Consider the following 17,245-nt stretch of genomic DNA (forward strand, 5'->3'; position numbering starts at 1 on the left):
GGCTTTGAAATGACGTTCAGTTGTTCTGTGCCTTCCACTATTAATGTTGAGAAGTTAGCTTACAGTTTTATTTGCTGTTGGTTTAACTGTAATCTGCCTTTGTTTGATATTGGCTGTTATGATTTTGTTTTTTCTTAAGTTTTTCCTAGTTTTGCCTAATATGACTTTAAGTGTGGGGTTTTGTTTTTGTTTCTTATTCTGATTGGTGTTTATAGGACAACTTGAAACCTATGGTTTTATATTTTTCATCAGTTTTAGAAAATTCTCAGTAATTGTATATTTTATTCTCTCTTCAACTATGTCTCATCTTCTGGTAAATTCATTACTGATGTCCTAATTCCAGTTATTATGTATTTTTTTGTTTTATTTTACAGCTTCATTTTTCTTTTTTTAGTTTCATGTTCTTTTCCAAAGTTCTCCTTGTTTTTTCATATCTTTGAACATATTCAGCATAGTTATTTTTAAGTCTGCCTCTAATAATTCCATAATCTGGATCCGCTTTGGGTCTTATTCTGTTTTCTCTTTTTTCTCTTTCATTTCTGTCATGTTATGTTTTCTCCTAACGTATCTGGTTATTATTGAAAAGTGAGATTACAGAAATAATCTCTCTTTTTGAATGATGTTCCATATCTCCAGAGAGGATTAAAGCTTTCTTCTGGCAGGCAGTTAGGGGTGCTAGAATTCCAAAATCACTTTAATCCGTTTTGATGTAATTTAACAACAGACTTTTATCCCAGTCTACATTCAGTTTATCCTTGGTCTCAGTATATGGCTCCTCAGAGTTTCAACCAAGCATTGGAGTTTTACATGGACTTAAGTTGCTTTTCCTTTTACCTCAAAAGGCAGGGTGTCTGTACTCGGTTTTTCAGCTCATTATCCCTTTCTGAAATCAGATATACCTAGGGGTAAGCACGGGGAAATGCAAAACTTGCTTCTCTGCATTTTTTTGTACTTTTGTCCAGTTTTTCTGATCTCACCAGAAGTGTTGTTCTAATTATGTAGTCTTACTGCTTCTTCTTTCATTATCACTCATTTTTCATAAGGAAATGTTATGGACTTCAAATATGTTTTTCTGACATGTTCCTTGAAATATGTTTATATAACTTGAGAGTATTCGTCATGATTCCTTTGTTTCCAGCTTGTGTTGAGACTCTGAACAATTCATGTGTCCAGTGTATATGTGCTATTTACAATGTATATGTGCTATTCAATTTTTACCATATATTTCTCAGTCTTGCCTTCAGGGCCTTGGACTCTGACAGACCTCAGGGTCTACCTCAGGAGATAAATGGGGTCATGCTGTGTTATACACAAGTGTGAAAAAACAGTGCTATAGACATCAGGTTGCCCTTTGTTTGGGATTTTTGTTTTGTTTCGTTTTTTGTGGATTTTTTTGAGTTGAGATCTCACTCTGTTGCCCAGGCTGAAGTGTAGTGACACAGTCATGGTTCGCTGCAGCCTCAAACTCCTGAGCTCAGGCAGTCCTCCTGCCTCGGCCTTCCAAAGTGCTGGGATTACAGGTGGGAGCCATTGTGCCCCCAGCCCATGAAACTGGTTTTAGAAGCCATGTAGAGTTTATCACTTGACTTTATTCATAACCATCACTCCTATATGGAACACAGTATCTCCTAGTGGCTCATTCCCTAAGAGCAGGGTTGAACCATGTATGGGTATATCAGTTCTTAAAAGCAAAATTGGCACTGTGATAAAGAAGGTCCTTCTGTGTGCCCCTCAAGATTACCAGCTTGACTTTTGCTACTTTTATGTAGATAATTTAATTGTGAACTTAAACATTTATTTTCATTCTATAGGAAATGACTCCGAAGTAGATGGTTTAGTAAACTTTGAGAAGTTAAGAATGATTTCCAAGGAAATCCGCCAAGTTGTTCGAATGACTTCTGCTAATATGGACCCAGCTATGATGTTTCGACAGAGGTAGGACATTGAAATATGTAGAAGTGTTAGAGTGGTGTCAAGGGCGATGTAATAATTAATTAACATATTTATCATTTATTGATCATATTTATTCTACCTTGTGTTATGTGCTGTACAAAGTGCTTTGTATATGTCAGTTTCATGTAATCATTTATCATAATAACCATAACAGGTAGGTGGTATTAGCCTTCCTTTTATATATGAAGAAACTGAATGAGGCTCAGAGTAGTTTTTATATAATTTGCAAATATTTGTATGTGGATAGTTCTGTATTACTGTTCTTTAAAACATCAGCAAGCCGGGTGCAGTGGCTCACGCCTGTAATCCCAGCACTTTGGGAGGCTGAGGTGGGCAGATCACGAGGTCAGGAGATCGAGACCATCCTGGCTAACAAGGTGAAACCCATCTCTACTAAAAATATAAAAAAAAAAAAAAAAAAAAAAGATTAGCGAACAAATACAAGAAAATTGCTGGTATTCGTCTTGTTTTCATCTCGTTTCTAACCTAGTTTGTAAAGTATTAGTCTGACTGTGTCTTTTATTTTTACTGAATATTTTAAATATTCTGTTTCTGTTTAATTCATACTTCATTCCTGTAAACCATTTTTCTTTTTTTCTTTTCCTCAAATTACACTGTGTTTCATTTGTATATAAGTTTTTATTACATACAAATGAACAGAATGCAGAAAGTGGAAATTTAATCATACTTTACTAAAAATGAAAAATTTTATTGTGTTCTGTATTGACCTGATATTTTAAGAATACTTTTTAAGGTTCATTTTTAATGTAATAACAAAAGGCTTCCTCGGCTTACATAAAATTGAAACAAAGTATGTTGTTAAGCTATTCCTAGTAATTTTTAGAATTTTCAGGGTGTAAATAAGACATTGTGGTTTTAATTTTTGATCTGATTTCCTTTGGGGCCTATAGCTTCAGTTCACAGGGACATTAAAAATGAAATAATGTACGGGGGCCAACACAATTTCTGTGGCTTAAAAAATATACTGTGCTAAGGAAACAAAAATACTTGGTATTAGGTTGGTGCAAAAGTATTTGTGATTTTTGCCATTACAATGGCAAAAATTGCAGTTACTTTTACCCCAACACAATACTTTATAAACCAGAGTTGAAATTTTCATAACCCAATAGAACAAGTGATATACTGGGGTTTTTTTGTTGTTTGTTTTGTTTAAATTGTTGCTTAGCGGTCTTTGTTTTTGAGACAGGATCTCTCACTCTGGTTGCCCAGGCTGAAGTACAGTAGTGCTGTCTCGGCTCAGTGCAGCCTCAACCTCCCGGGTTCAGGTGATCCTCCCACCTCAGCCTCCCAAGTAGCTGAGGCTACAGGTGCATGCCACCATGTCCAGCTAATTTTTTTTTTTTTTTTTTTTTTTTTGGTAGAGACAGGGTTTCACCATGTTGCAAGTAGTTTATCTGATGGTTTCTCTGATTTAGAGATCCACAAAGTATGGAAGGAAGGAGGGGGTGTGCCAGATCTCCTCTTTCCTACACATCCCACTTGTGCACCTTGAGAATCACTACATGTATTGAAAGATGTCATTGCTTAACAGTGTGGGGAAGCAGAAAAGAGTAAGAACTAGGTACCAAAGCAAAGAAGGGTTTGTTTGTTTTTTTGTTGCATGTCCTTGTACAGTGACCCTAACACTCCCTGTTGTCTTATATGGACCTCTTTTTACTCATACATGTTAACATCCTGGTTCCTGAAGAACATGATGAATTTGTGACCCTGCCAGACCAGTTTATAATGTACTAAGTACTAGCCATACCTCAGTAATGAGCCAAGGAGAAAAACTGATGAGGAAATTAATAAACATGGCTGTTTTCTTGGGAATGGCCTGGATTGAATAGAATAAGGTGTTCGGGGAATATAAAAAACATCTGTATTAAAGATTGGACTGAATTTTTCCTGAATCAGTTTTGTCAGCCAGTGCTAAAATGTAATACCTTTCTTTAAGCAAACAGTGTCCATTTTGGTGGTATATGAGTATCTAGTTTGGATGAAGTAACCCCTTTTAACAGTAATCAATTTGCAGACTTAAAAAATAGAATCTTTAGTCAATCAAACAGGAATGTGAAGGTATATAGTATTATGAAGATTTTAATGATGTATTTTTACCTACATTGTAAGTTGGATTTGCTGGTCAACATTTCTTACAAGACATCTTGTCAGAGAAATTTCTGCACTTAAAAATGAAATGTTGTGTTTTTATGTCCCTTGTAATTTCATTCTGTCATTTAAATGAGTGGCCCAAAAATCTTGCCAGAAATATGTTCAAAAATTCTATCCCTTTAAGGTCTTTTCCCTTAAAACTTTGAATTCAAAATTTATATTATAGTAAGTAAATGTTTTTCCTTAAGCTTATTTATATAAGCTTCCTGATAAATTAGGTAAATTAAAGCTTCCTGATAATTGATCTAAAGCATATTTTTATAAAGTATTTTGGAGGTTTTTTGACCTTCTGTATATATTCATGTTACCCTCCTGCCTTCCATTAAAGTCATATTACTGTTAAGCTATAATTTTTTCCTGATAAAATTTTTCTGTTCTTTTCTGTCTGCATAGTTCCTCTGACTCTCAACTGTTGTCTTTTTTCTGTGCTTTCCTATTCAAACACATGCTTCAATGTTTGTGGCTCTTGCTTACAGGAAGAAGAGGTGGCGGAGTCTGGGGTAAGTGTAGAGATGAACGCAACTGGAATGAAGGTTGTGCGACTCTTAACATATACTGCATCCTTTTCATTAATGCACGCACATAAAGTAGCATGAATTCTATTAACCCTGTCAGCCTACATTCCTGACAAATGCCTTCTGCTAACAAGGTGAAAGTAGTAATAGAACTAGCTATTTTTCGTTTATTTTTCCACTGTTGATGTCCTATAAGTCCTTTTTAGATTTTAATTTAGCTAGGTCATTTAGATGATGGTAATGATAATGAATTTGTTGTGTGCTTGCTATGTGCCATACATTGTTCTAAGCACTCTAAACAAATTATCTTACTTAATTCTACTACTACCCTATAAGGAAATACTGTTCTTTCCATGGTATGGATGGGAAAGGTTGAGTTGCCCAAAGTTTTAGAGTTCATTAATGGTGGATCCAAACCTAGGTAGCCTAATTCTAGAGTTCACACCACTTTCTTTTATTCAAATGCCACATTTTATTAAAGTAAATATGTCATATGAATGTATAAAAATGAATGAAAGCCGGGCGCGGTGGCTCACGCCTGTAATCCCAGCACTTTGGGAGGCCAAGGCGGGCGGATCACAAGGTCAGGAGATCGAGACCACGGTGAAACCCCGTCTCTACTAAAAATACAAAAAATTAGCCGGGCGCGGTTGTGGGCGCCTGTAGTCCCAGCTACTCGGGAGGCTGAGGCAGGAGAATGGCGTGAACCCGGGAGGCGGAGCTTGCAGTGAGCCGAGATCGCGCCACTGCACTCCAGCCTGGGCGACAGAGCGAGACTCCGTCTCAAAAAAAAAAAAAAAAAAAAAAAAATATGAATGAAAGATCTGTTTATGAAGGTTGCATTTTCCATCAGTTTTCCAAAAAGAGGCAGCCCTTATCCAAGCTGTACTATAAAATTGAAGTAGAAGATGATTTTATTTCCTCAGACCCACTAATGCCACTTACTTATGTAGCATTGATTGAATTTTACTTGAAATTTTTACCAGCTTTAATTGAAGATTCCCTTATCTTTAAAGTTGTGATAGAATCAGCAACCACCACTATTTGTTATAGATTTAGGTCTCTACTTCTACATAGCTAAGTGTCCATTTAGAATCATAGAATGTTAAAGATCTTATAAATCATCTATCTAGTCCTTTCATTTTTAGATGAAGAAAGAGATGACTTTTGTGGATGAAGGGATTGCATAAGAAGAATTTTGTTATTTTAAGACTTGTAGTGAACCATGAAGTTAGAAGCTTTTATTACATGTAAGAAGAATTTTTTTGTGAGCCACCTTCTTTACTCGAGTCTTGTCTCATTTGTGGTCTTGTTTTCTGTCAATGCTTGGTGAACTTGACTTTCCTTCTCCCTTCTCTGTGTGTTTCCCACGTATTTTCTTCTGGATCATAAATTTATGTCTTGGTCTCTTTTGGCTCTTCTCACCGAAAATAGAAATTGATACCTGGCATTACTATTATAAAGAAGAATACTTGGACAATATCTTTTAGTGGGTGTTGGGTGTGTTTGAATGACTTATGTTAACATGTTTCACTGTTCATTCAGCTTTAGGGTTGCACTGTGTGATGCTTGCAAACATTAGATATATTTATTTTATGTCGGAGCATTTTCTGTTTTCAAAGTAGTTTAGAAAACATTTTATTGATATTTATCACAGTGTTTTTGTTAGAATTTTGTGTCTCTCCTAGATTTGTCAACACCTACTTTTTTTATATTAACTAAGATAAAATTATTAAATATTTGTGTTAAAATTTGCTCCTAAATAGCTGCAACTTGATTTTACTGCATTTCTTTGAATTCAAGACATCGTCAATTGTTGGGCATATTGTTCTTTTATCTACTACTAAGGAAAATCACTGCAGTGTCCTGTTACCACTGAGAATTTCTACTTTATGCTTATTGAAGGAGCTCTTATGGACTTGGCTCTGGATTTTTATCACAATGTCAAAACTGAATTTTTAAAAATCAATATTTTTATTTGCATAAAAAGGAAAATATAAGCAAAGTAAATTGGTTTAGATTTTCCTAAAATTTCTTTATATTCAAAATATGAATCTTCTGAAATGTTTTCTTTTAGAGTCATTAGCTTCTGAATTTTGTTTTCCAGAACCCTCCTCCCCCATACAGTATTGCCCTCTGTGCCATCCAATGTGTTGGTAATGCACCATTTCTTTGAAAAACCACAAAAGAACTGAAAGTTGCTGGTGCTGGGCTCTCAGGCTAGCTTTGGAAATACTTAGAGTTAGTTTTCTCTTGTCACTTGCTTTGGGAATGTTCTTGAACTTGTCAGATTTATTACTTCGTTATAATCATTTGGTCCTTGGAGGTTAAAAGGCTAATTCACTAATGTCATTGGATTTTCTTTCAAGCCATTCTGCAAGTTTTGAGGTTCCTGCATGTGTAAATAATGTCTTGTCATAGTTTCTGCCAGGCTAATAGCAATTGAAAGTTGCCACTGAGTGTAAGATATACCCCTATTTGAGAGATCTTAAAATGTGAAAGAAAAAAATGCCATAACACTTTTTCAACTATATTTCACTTAATTTACAATGAAAGCATTAGGATTTTAGTGTTTATTTTAAAGTAGATAGATGAGCACTATGGTCTTTGTATTTAGAATATTTTTATATAAAAATGAAGCTTAATTTAGAATCTGTAGATAACCATATTATTTTGGAATGGCGAAATAAAATACCATCTAAATAAAAATTGTATAAGAATTTTGTGTTTGTTAGACTTGTTAGAAAGGACAATCATCGTTGCAGTTGCTGTTTTCCATTGGTTCTAGGTGCAGTCATTGTAGGATGTTTGCCAAAAAGAGTAGAGTCGGGTGAAGCTGTAGCTTGTTTGAATTGTGGTTATTTCCACCCAGCTTGCAATTCTGTCACATTCACAGGCGTTAAAAAAGTGATGTCCCAGATCCTCAGTTCTAGAACCCAAATATTGCCTAACCATTCCATATGTGAGTAGAAGCATTGAGTTTTTCCTGCATTCTGATTTCTGACTATATTGAATTGCGTATAAATGCTGTAAATTTTCAGCTAATATGTTATTGGTAGTTCTCTTTGAGTTTTGGCCAAAATAATGGTTACTGGTAAAATTGGTTAACATGCTCAGAGTGGGCCTGCTATAATGGTAGCGGCAATAGCATGTCGAAAGCAGAACAACAAGCAAAACTACTTTAGAACCCTCATTGCTAAAGAACCCTGGTTCAGAGATATGGCTGAGGATGGACTTGTCCTGGTCCAGACTCTTGCCATATCTTCAATGCATGGGTGGCCTCCAGGACCAGAGGAATGATTTTTCTTGTTACTGTTGTGCCATGGGTTGCATAGGCACAAACACAGGCCTGTTGGAACATGCCACTCACGGGGCCATTGTTATCCTATTCTTTTGAATTCTGTACTTTGCCAAATCCTGTTCTTAATTCAGAACATCACCATATGTGCCAAATTACTTTACATTAATGCTCTTCATCTTTTAACTCATTTACATCAGCATGCAATAGCATTAACAGAACAAAATCTTTTAATCTTCAATCTATACTTAGTTCTCTACAGCCCCTTATTGTGATTTTCATCTTCTTACAGGTCACTGAGTCAAGGAAGCACAAATTCAAACATGCTGGATGTTCAGGGAGGTGCTCACAAAAAAAGGGCACGCCGCAGCTCTCTACTTAATGCCAAGAAGCTATATGAGGATGCCCAAATGGCAAGGAAGGTGAAGCAGTATCTTTCCAGTCTGGATGTAGAGACAGATGAGGAGAAGTTCCAGATGATGTCATTACAGTGGGAGCCTGCATATGGTACTTGTGAGTATGAGTTTTCATTTATGTGACACTAAAGAATACAACAAAATAAAAACTTACTACTCTAGAATTATGCCTAAGTCCCAAGAAAATTAACTTTCACTCACAAAAGATTACTGGCATACCTTAAGCATCATGTGATCCAGTTAACCACGTACTGAATCCCATCCATTCCTGATGCCTACACCATCCAAAAAATAGAGAAACAAGTAGATCTTTAAGAAGCTTTTAAGTCTTTTAAAAACTGGATCATTATAGAGGAGCATTTCTGTTGGAGAACATTTTTACATTCATCCCTAAAGAGTAAACATAAGGGGAATTTTTACCCCTTTTTATTTCATGGATAATATGTACCAACTAGAAAATATAAGACATTTGATTAAAACACCAGTGATAATAGGTACCTTACAGGTGCCAGTAGTAAGGTAAAACAAAAAGAATCAGACACATTCTGATATTAGGTAGTCTCCAGAAAATATGATGAAAAAGATCATGTTCTCAATACAAATTTTTTTAATTAAATACAACCAAGAGAATGCATATATCTTTGGATCAAGGAAATTATGAGTTCTAAGAGCAGAAATCAAAGATAATGAAATATATACTGTTATAACAAAATAATTGTAATTCTTAAGTTGTAGATTAAGGCCAGGCATGGTGTGTCACACCTGGAAACCTAGGCAGGAGGATCACTTGAGGCCAGCTTTTGCAACTCAGAGAGACCCCATCTCTACAAAAAAAAAAAAATTAAAATTAGCCGAGTGGTAGTGCTAGCAACTTGGGGAGGCTGAGGCAGGCAGGTCACTTGAGCCCAAGAGTTTGAGGCTGGAGTGAGTTAGGACTGTGCCACTGCTCTCCAGCCTGGGCAACAAAGTGAGACTCAGTCTCTAAAAAATAAATAAATATAAACACACACACACACAGAATGGGTTAAATTTGCCCATAAAAATTGCAATAGAATTTTATTTGAAAATTCCTAATTGACAAGGGGTAGTAATCATCATGGATTGACCCTAAGATTGATAAATGATATGGTATTTGCATAGTAATTTTTAAAAGTATGTCAAAAGAAATAACAAAAACAGGAAGTGGAAGTAGAACCAAATACTGATTTTTAAAATTTCAGTTTTGACAATTTTTAAATAAGGGTAAGGAGCCTTTTAATAAGTGCTATAATCAAAACAATATCATGAATGCTTCTACATATAAGAAAAGATTTGGAGTATGATGGGAAGAATACCTACGAAAGGTTACAGGCAGAATTTGAGTTTCATTTATTACCATTTGAGTAAGATTTTCTTCATCTTTGGTCCCTGTTTTCTCGAATGTAAAACTTTAGCAAGGGTTGGGAATACATTTTGTTTCTGTGATTCTTTCTACATCAAAGTTACTGAATTTGGAAAAAGAAATTTTGAAAAGCTAACAGTTACTGAGAGCATTCTACATTCTGGCTGCTACATATTGAATAGTACATGTTAAAGGTAAAAGCTGAAAGAGTATATAGAACCTTTAACATTTATTCATGTTTTAAAGTTCAAAGCCACATACATATTTATTAAAGCCTTCTGGCTGGGCGCGGTGGCTCAAGCCTGTAATCCCAGCACTTTGGGAGGCCGAGACGGGTGGATCACTAGGTCAGGAGATCGAGACCATCCTGGCTAACACGGTGAAACCCCGTCTCTACTAAAAAATACAAAAAACTAGCCGGGCGAGGTGGCGGGCGCCTGTAGTCCCAGCTACTCAGGAGGCTGAGACAGGAGAATGGCCCGAACCCGGGAGGCGGAGCTTGCAGTGAGCTGAGATCCGGCCACTACACTCCAGCCTGGGCGACAGAGCGAGACTCCGTCTCAAAAAAAAAAAAAAAAAGCCTTCTGACCCTGCTTTGAGTCATCATCAAAGTTATTTTTTCCCAGGTAATTTGATACAGACTTAATCATCTTGTGGTTATGAAACACAGTTTATATACACTGTCATACCTTCCTCTTCTTACACTCACCCCAGACTTGTGTCTGTCTGTTCTCGTAACACTAAATGATGTCCCATGCTACATATTTTATATCTATTTGAAATGAGAAAATCTTTAGGCCTTTCTTTCTTAAACTGGATTTGAACATTTAGTTCAATGCATGTTCCTTTACTTTGGTTTGAGCATATTTATAATGCATAATTGATTTTTAAATGTTTAAATAGTCACTCTCCCAAGCCCAAACAATAGTGGATTTCTGAGCATTGTAGAATTTGGTTCTTCCTAATTAATTAGAATATATGTGGTTTTTGTCATTCATCTGTGAACTCTTTTTATTTTTAAAGTAGGCTCAGGTTTTTTTTCTTTGTACTGTAGCAGTTATTAAAATAAGATGTCATTGATTAGTATTGACCAATCAATGAGAGAAGGATGAAAGTATTTCATGGTTCTAAACAAAGATGATAACCTCTTGGATTCAATTAGTTGGTGAGCCACTGCATATTTTCTCCTAGGGTCCGTGCATTTTGACTTTCTAAGATATTCTGTGATTCGTATCACCCCACATACTGTCTAGCTGTCTTAATAAAAGCATAATAGCTATTATAGCTGTGTTGAGACAGTTTAGATATCTGTTTTTGCTTTTATCTTGATGTTTAAAACAAATACTTCATGAAGTACTGAGGCTGCACCTGCATGGAATATATCCACCCTGGATAACCTAAGGATTAAAAGTACTCCCTGATGGAAGAATGTCTTCCCCTTGGACTGTCAGTATTGGTTTTATGTGAAGGAGGCAGCTTTTATAAGTCAGGGTTCTCAGTTTTTTATTCTCACATTCATTTTCAAGAAACCTATGGATTTATAAAAACACTATCTCTGTTAGTGTTTTTGGTTTTCTTCTGTTAGAGCTGTTGAGATAAGTTCACTTATTTATTCAACAAATACCTGTTAAGCATCTGTTTTCAGTCAGTAAGTGGCACATAAGGATGTAGTAACAAACAAAATGCATAGTCTTTACTCTCTAGTAGGTTAAAGCCTAATGAAAGGATAAAGCCTGATGAGAGTATAGGACTGATGAGAGAAAAGGTAAGCGAGTCAAGTCAAGGGGGCAGGCTGATGGCAAATCATGCAGGGTCATGTAGGCCTTGTTTTAGGGATTCGGGTCTTTATTCTAAAAGCAGGGGCAAGTTAAGGTTTGTGCAGAAGGAGAAGGAAAATGATATGATCAAATACTCATTTTGGAAGAGTTACTCTTCTATGAAGAATGCCTTGAAGGCATGCTAGAATTGATACAGTGAGAAAAACATTTCAGTAGTAAAGAGAGAATGTTAACTTGACCCTCAGCAGAGTGATGATGGAGCTAATTAACATGGATTCAAGAATTATTTAGGGCTGGGTGAGGTAGCTCACATCTGTAATCCCAACACTTTGAGGAGGCTGAGGCATGTGGATCACCTGAGGTCAGGAATTCGAGACCAGCCTGGGCAACGTGGTAAAACCCCGTCTCTACTAAAAATACAAAAATAGGCCAGGTGCAATGGCTCACACCTGTAATCCCAGCACTTTGGGAGGCTGAGGCAGGAGAATCACTTGAACCCTTGAACGCAGGAGGCAGAGGTTACAGTCCCGGGACCATTGCACTCCAGCCTTGGCAACAAAAGCGAAACTCCGTCTTAAAAAAAAAAGAAAAAAAAAAAAAAGCCAGGTTTTGTGGCAGGTGCCTGTGATCCCAGTTACTCGGGAGGCTGAAGCAGGAGACTCCATTGAACCTGGGAGGTGGAGGTTGCAGTAAGCCAAGATTGCACCATTGCACTTCAGCCCTGGCGACAGAAACTTCATCTCAAAAAATTTTTTAAAAAAGAATTATTTAGGAGATAAAATTAACAACTTATTCTACAAAAATTTTAGAGATAACATTTTTTATCTGACTCACCAAGCAATGGAGATAACATTTTATAGTACTTAACTGAAATTCCTGCTAAGAAAATTAATCTATTTTATTTTTTGTACTAAAAATAGATGGTTTTAAAGTAACCATTTATTATTGCCAGTGGTGATAACCTTGCCTAAAAACATTCAGTTACTTATTTCTTACTCTCTCCTATTAGTGACCAAGAATTTAAATGAGAAAAGATCAGCCAAATCATCTGAAATGTCCCCAGTGCCTATGAGGTCAGCTGGCCAAACAACTAAAGCCCACTTGCATCAACCCCACAGAGTAAGCCAGGTGCTTCAGGTGCCAGCTGTTAATTTGCACCCCATCCGGAAGAAGGGACAAACAAAAGACCCTGCATTGAGTGAGTATTCACCATTAATATTACATCCATTTAACTGAAATTTCCAGGGGAGTTAGAATGAAAAATAATTACAGATGTTCAGGAGATAAGCTGTTGTATGTTGTGTAATATAATCATCATTTCATGAATCAAAAAGTGTTTCATTTTGACTGTAGATGTTTGCTGACAGCATACATGTTTTAAATGCCAACATTGGATTTCCTATAATACTGAAATCTGTTGATCAATAGAAAATTTACAGCAAAGCATTTTGGGTACCAGGGGCTTACTGCATTCAAAGGTGTATTTAATGTAATATCTAATACAGACACAGTCTACAAAAACTGTGGAAATGAAGTTGCTTATTCCAAAAATGACTATACGTTGTTTTTTGTCTTTAGTGACCCCTTTTGAAAACCTAGTTAGGAAACAAGAGAATGTAACTTTTATAAAGTATAGACCACACTTTTTTTTTCTGTTAGGCCTTGTAGTCATTATTCATATTATTTTTATTTGTTGTTTTAACAGTATCATTATTTTAGCCTTTTAGGTGAGAAGCTAGATTAGATTTGGTTCCTAGCATGATTACTTAGACCATGAATTATATGTAGTATATGTTTAGTAGAACTTTGTTCATTTAATCTGTTGTTGTTTGAGATACAAAGTTGAATAAGAAATTCCCCCTCCTTTGCCAGATTTTCAGTCTGGTGATGTAGACACTCACACAGATAACTTCAGTGTAATGTGTCTTCTTGTTATGCCAGGGGTATATGCAGAACATATAAACGAACAAAACAAAACAGAGGTAACTTAGAGGTAAGATAGGGCTTCAGAAGAAGGCTTTTTGGAAATAACGTCTAAGCAGCCTGAAAGGCTGGTGACAAAGAAGATGATTAGGCAAAAGTTCCAGAGAAGTTGCTTCAGGCCGAGGAAACAGCTTGGTATGTGCAAGAAACTACAAGCACTTTGCTGACTCTGAGTGGAAATTGCATGCAGTGTTGACAGACAATAATAATTAAAGCTAACACTTGGAGAGCACTTACTGAGTGCCAGGCATGGTTCAAATTGTGCTTTATTAATTTTATATGTCAGTCTTCATAGTAATGCCACAAGATAAGTGGTATTTTACCCTCATTCTGCAAAGGAAGCGTAGAGGCTAAAGGAAGGCTGACTGGCTTTAAATCTTTGCCTTTAACCACTGTACTAAACAGCTTCCAAGATGCAGAGAATGAAGACAGGTATGCTGAAATTACAATGTGCCATGCCAAAGGAAAGTTATCAGTGAGAAGCCATTGAAGAGATTTGAACAAGGGAAGATTATGGTTCAAATTATGTTTGAGAAGGACTGTAGTAAGGATCACAGCAGGACTGGAGATAAAGAGCTCAGATAGAAAGCTGGTCTAACAGTTAAGTGAAAGTTGCCCGGGGCCTGGACTAGTTTGGTGGCTATGGAAATGGAGAATTGGGTGCAGAATTGGTGAAGTTGATGAATTTGTTGGTAGGAGTGAGAGAGGGACAAAGTTAGCTCTGGTTTTTTTTTACTTGAATATCACCACTTGAGAGGCAACATTACTTGTACCATGTAGCTAGCTTGCTTGCTTGCTTGCTTTTTTTTTTTTTTTTTTTTTTTTTTTTTTTTTTTTGGAGACAGTCTTGCTCTGTCGCCCAGGCTGGAGTTTCTGTGGCGCGATCTTGGCTCACTGAAACCTCCATTTCCCAGGTTCAAGCAATTCTTGTGCCAGCCTCCTGAGTAGCTGGGATTACAGATGCTTGCCAGCACACCTGGCTAGTTTTTGTGTTTTTAGTAGAGATGGGGTTTCACCATGCTGGCCAGGCTGGTCTCAAACTCCTGACTTCAGGTGATCCACCCACCTCAGCCTCCCAAAGTGCTCGGATTACAGGTGTGAGCCACCACGCCTGGCCCTGTATAGGTTTCTTCATTTCTTATTATAATATGGCTGTTTATATGATAAATATGTTTATATTACATTTAATGAAGGGTAGTGTGAGTATACTATGATCTAAATTTTTTCGTTGTCCAGTGGCTGCTTGTTACTATGTCAAAATCCTCATCAAAGTTTGCTTACTTTATGTTTTGGTTTTTTGGGGGGGTTTTTGTTTTGAGTCAGAATCTCACTCTGTCACCCAGGCTGGAGTGCAGTGGTGCGATCTCAGCTCACTGCAACCTTCGCCTCCCGGGTTCAAGCGATTCTCCTGCCTTAACCTCCTGAGTAGATGGGATCACAGGTGTGCGCCACCACGCCTGGCTAATTTTTGTATTTTTAGTAAAGATGGGGTTTCACCATGTTAGTCAGGCTAGTCTTGATCTCCTGACCTCATGATCTGCCCGCCTTGGCTTCCCAGAGTGCTGGGATTACAGGTGTGAGCCACTGTACCCGGCCACTTACTTTATGTTTTAGGAACAGTGTCTATAGCTCTTTGACATTTCTTAGAGAAGATAAATGTAAAAACATCAATATATTGAAACCATTGCTAGGTTTGAGGTACACTAAACAAGACCAGATGTTGGACAAGGGTAATGAGAACTTTAAGGAATCTTTCCACTGTGCTGCATACTATTTTTCTATACATTCATGATTCTTTCTGTTGTTTACTTCTCTCCTGTAGTGTGAATTTAGTGCTCTTGAAAAGGGCTGGACTGGCAGCCCTGCAGCCTCTTCTGTATACCCACAGCACAGATGCACCGCAGGTAGTGACAGTGCCAAAATCCCCACACTGCCCCTGCTACATGCCTCGCCCTGACTTGGAGAGGCCACCTCTAGAGGGGAGGGAAGAGTTTGAATCCATGCCTTCTTTTTGAAGATTTCAAATCACTATGTCAATTGTGGGAGGTGGGGCACAGCACTCAGACTGTTAAATTTATTTCCCTTATACCACAAAGCACAGACAAACTAATATAATCTGGTCCATGCTGACCAGCTGAATTTGAATGGATAACCTAGAGGTGAGAATCTCTGTTTGCCATTACCCAGTCATTTAGTCCCTGTTTGTCATTTACACATTTCAATTGACTACACTAGCCATTGTGTATCATAGCTTTAGTTACATAGTGATTTAGGCAACTATGGACATTTTAATTGTGAAATGATGCTTATTTGCATCTTTGCGTTTACTTTTAGATACAAGTTTACCTCAGAAAGTTTTAGGAACAACTGAAGAAGTAAGTGGTAAGAAACATACAGAAGACACTATTTCTGTGGCATCATCTTTACATTCTAGTCCTCCTGCATCTCCTCAAGGTTCCCCTCACAAAGGTAAGACAAAACATTTCAAACTAGTTCTTGTTAAACTAAATAATACTTTATAGCACATACTTTGCTTTTCAATCTATAGCAATAATTGTAAATCATTAAGAAAAGCATAACTCCTAATGCTTTTTGAACTTTGATGTTTTGTATTGCATTATTCAAATGCTTTTTGGGTATTATGCGTCATGTAACTAGGACTCCAGTATTCAAAGTGTGATCCTAAACTTCAACAGACAGCAAGCATGGATAAGAATGAAGGCAGAAGCCATAGTTTTGGTGCAAATTCTTGGTGTCGTCATTCCAGTTTCCTATATTTGGACATTTCTATGAAGTGTTTGCAAATAAAAGTTTCTATAAGAGATTGTTTTTAGGCCAGGCACAGTGGCTTATGCTTATAATACCAGCATTTTGGGAAGCTGAGGCGGGTGGATCACTTGAGCCCAGGAGTTGGAGACCAGCCAGGGCAACATGATGAGACCCCATTTCTGCAAACAATGTAAAAATTAGGCATGGTAATGTGCCTGTAGTCCCAGCTACCTGGGAGGCTGAGGTGAGAGGATCGCTTGAGCCTAGGAGGCAGAGGTTGCAGTGAACTGTGATTGTGCCGTTGTACTCCAGCCTGGGCAACACAGCAAGACCCCATCTCAAAAAAAAGAAAGAAATTGTTTTTAACCAACTATAAGATTTAGGAAAACAAATATTTAGGTTGATGGTTTTCCTTTTTTTAGAGTATTACCTTTTTTAAAATTAGGATTTAAAATAACCTGTACTCTTGTGGATTTTTTACTTACACAGAATCTCATGAGGTGAAAAACTGAAATTCTTCTTGTTCATTTACATGTTTTCATAATTCAGACTGGAGCATTTCTTTTTGCGGCCAGCCTGGGCAGTGTGCAGCAGATGCCACTTCATGTTAGCTGCACATGTAGCATTCTAAATATAGTGTGTATTTCTTATATTGACCCTTCACATTCTGTGTGTACCCTGGAGAGAAAGGGATTTAGTTCTGGCGTCTTCTTCACAGATGTAAAAGAAGTACATATTTAAATAATCACACCAGAGAATGGTACATGGTCAGAGGGAAGACAGACTTATTATAATAATTCTAACAGGAGAGAGAAGCTTCCAGAGCTTGCTTCAGCTTCCAGGCTCTAAGTTTATTCTCACTCTGCAGAGCTCTTCCTTATTTTTGCCACCTGTGTGGCAATTATGTACAGTAATGTCAGACCTGAGTTTGAACCGTGATTCTGTCCTCCACTGTAGCTGTGTTACTACAAGTAATTTAT

At 37.1% G+C, this 17,245-nt stretch overlaps 1 protein-coding gene across 10 annotated transcripts in view; it reads left to right on the forward strand.

Moving 5' to 3' along the window:
• Positions 1-17,245, forward strand: part of RAPGEF6 (Rap guanine nucleotide exchange factor 6) — a 219,071-nt gene that overhangs the window by 186,848 nt on the left and 14,978 nt on the right. For 6 of the 10 annotated variants that reach the window (XM_050792727.1, XM_050792724.1, XM_050792729.1 and 3 more), the window contains 5 exons: positions 1,812-1,935; positions 4,602-4,625; positions 8,231-8,451; positions 12,523-12,711; positions 15,831-15,965. In XM_050792727.1, coding sequence (XP_050648684.1) covers positions 1,812-1,935; positions 4,602-4,625; positions 8,231-8,451; positions 12,523-12,711; positions 15,831-15,965 — 693 coding nt within the window. The other 4 variants (XM_050792725.1, XM_050792732.1, XM_050792734.1 and 1 more) reach the window with 3 other exon arrangements.

The sequence above is a fragment of the Macaca thibetana genome, chromosome 6, assembly GCF_024542745.1.
Source record: "Macaca thibetana thibetana isolate TM-01 chromosome 6, ASM2454274v1, whole genome shotgun sequence".
Lineage (NCBI taxonomy): Eukaryota > Metazoa > Chordata > Mammalia > Primates > Cercopithecidae > Macaca > Macaca thibetana.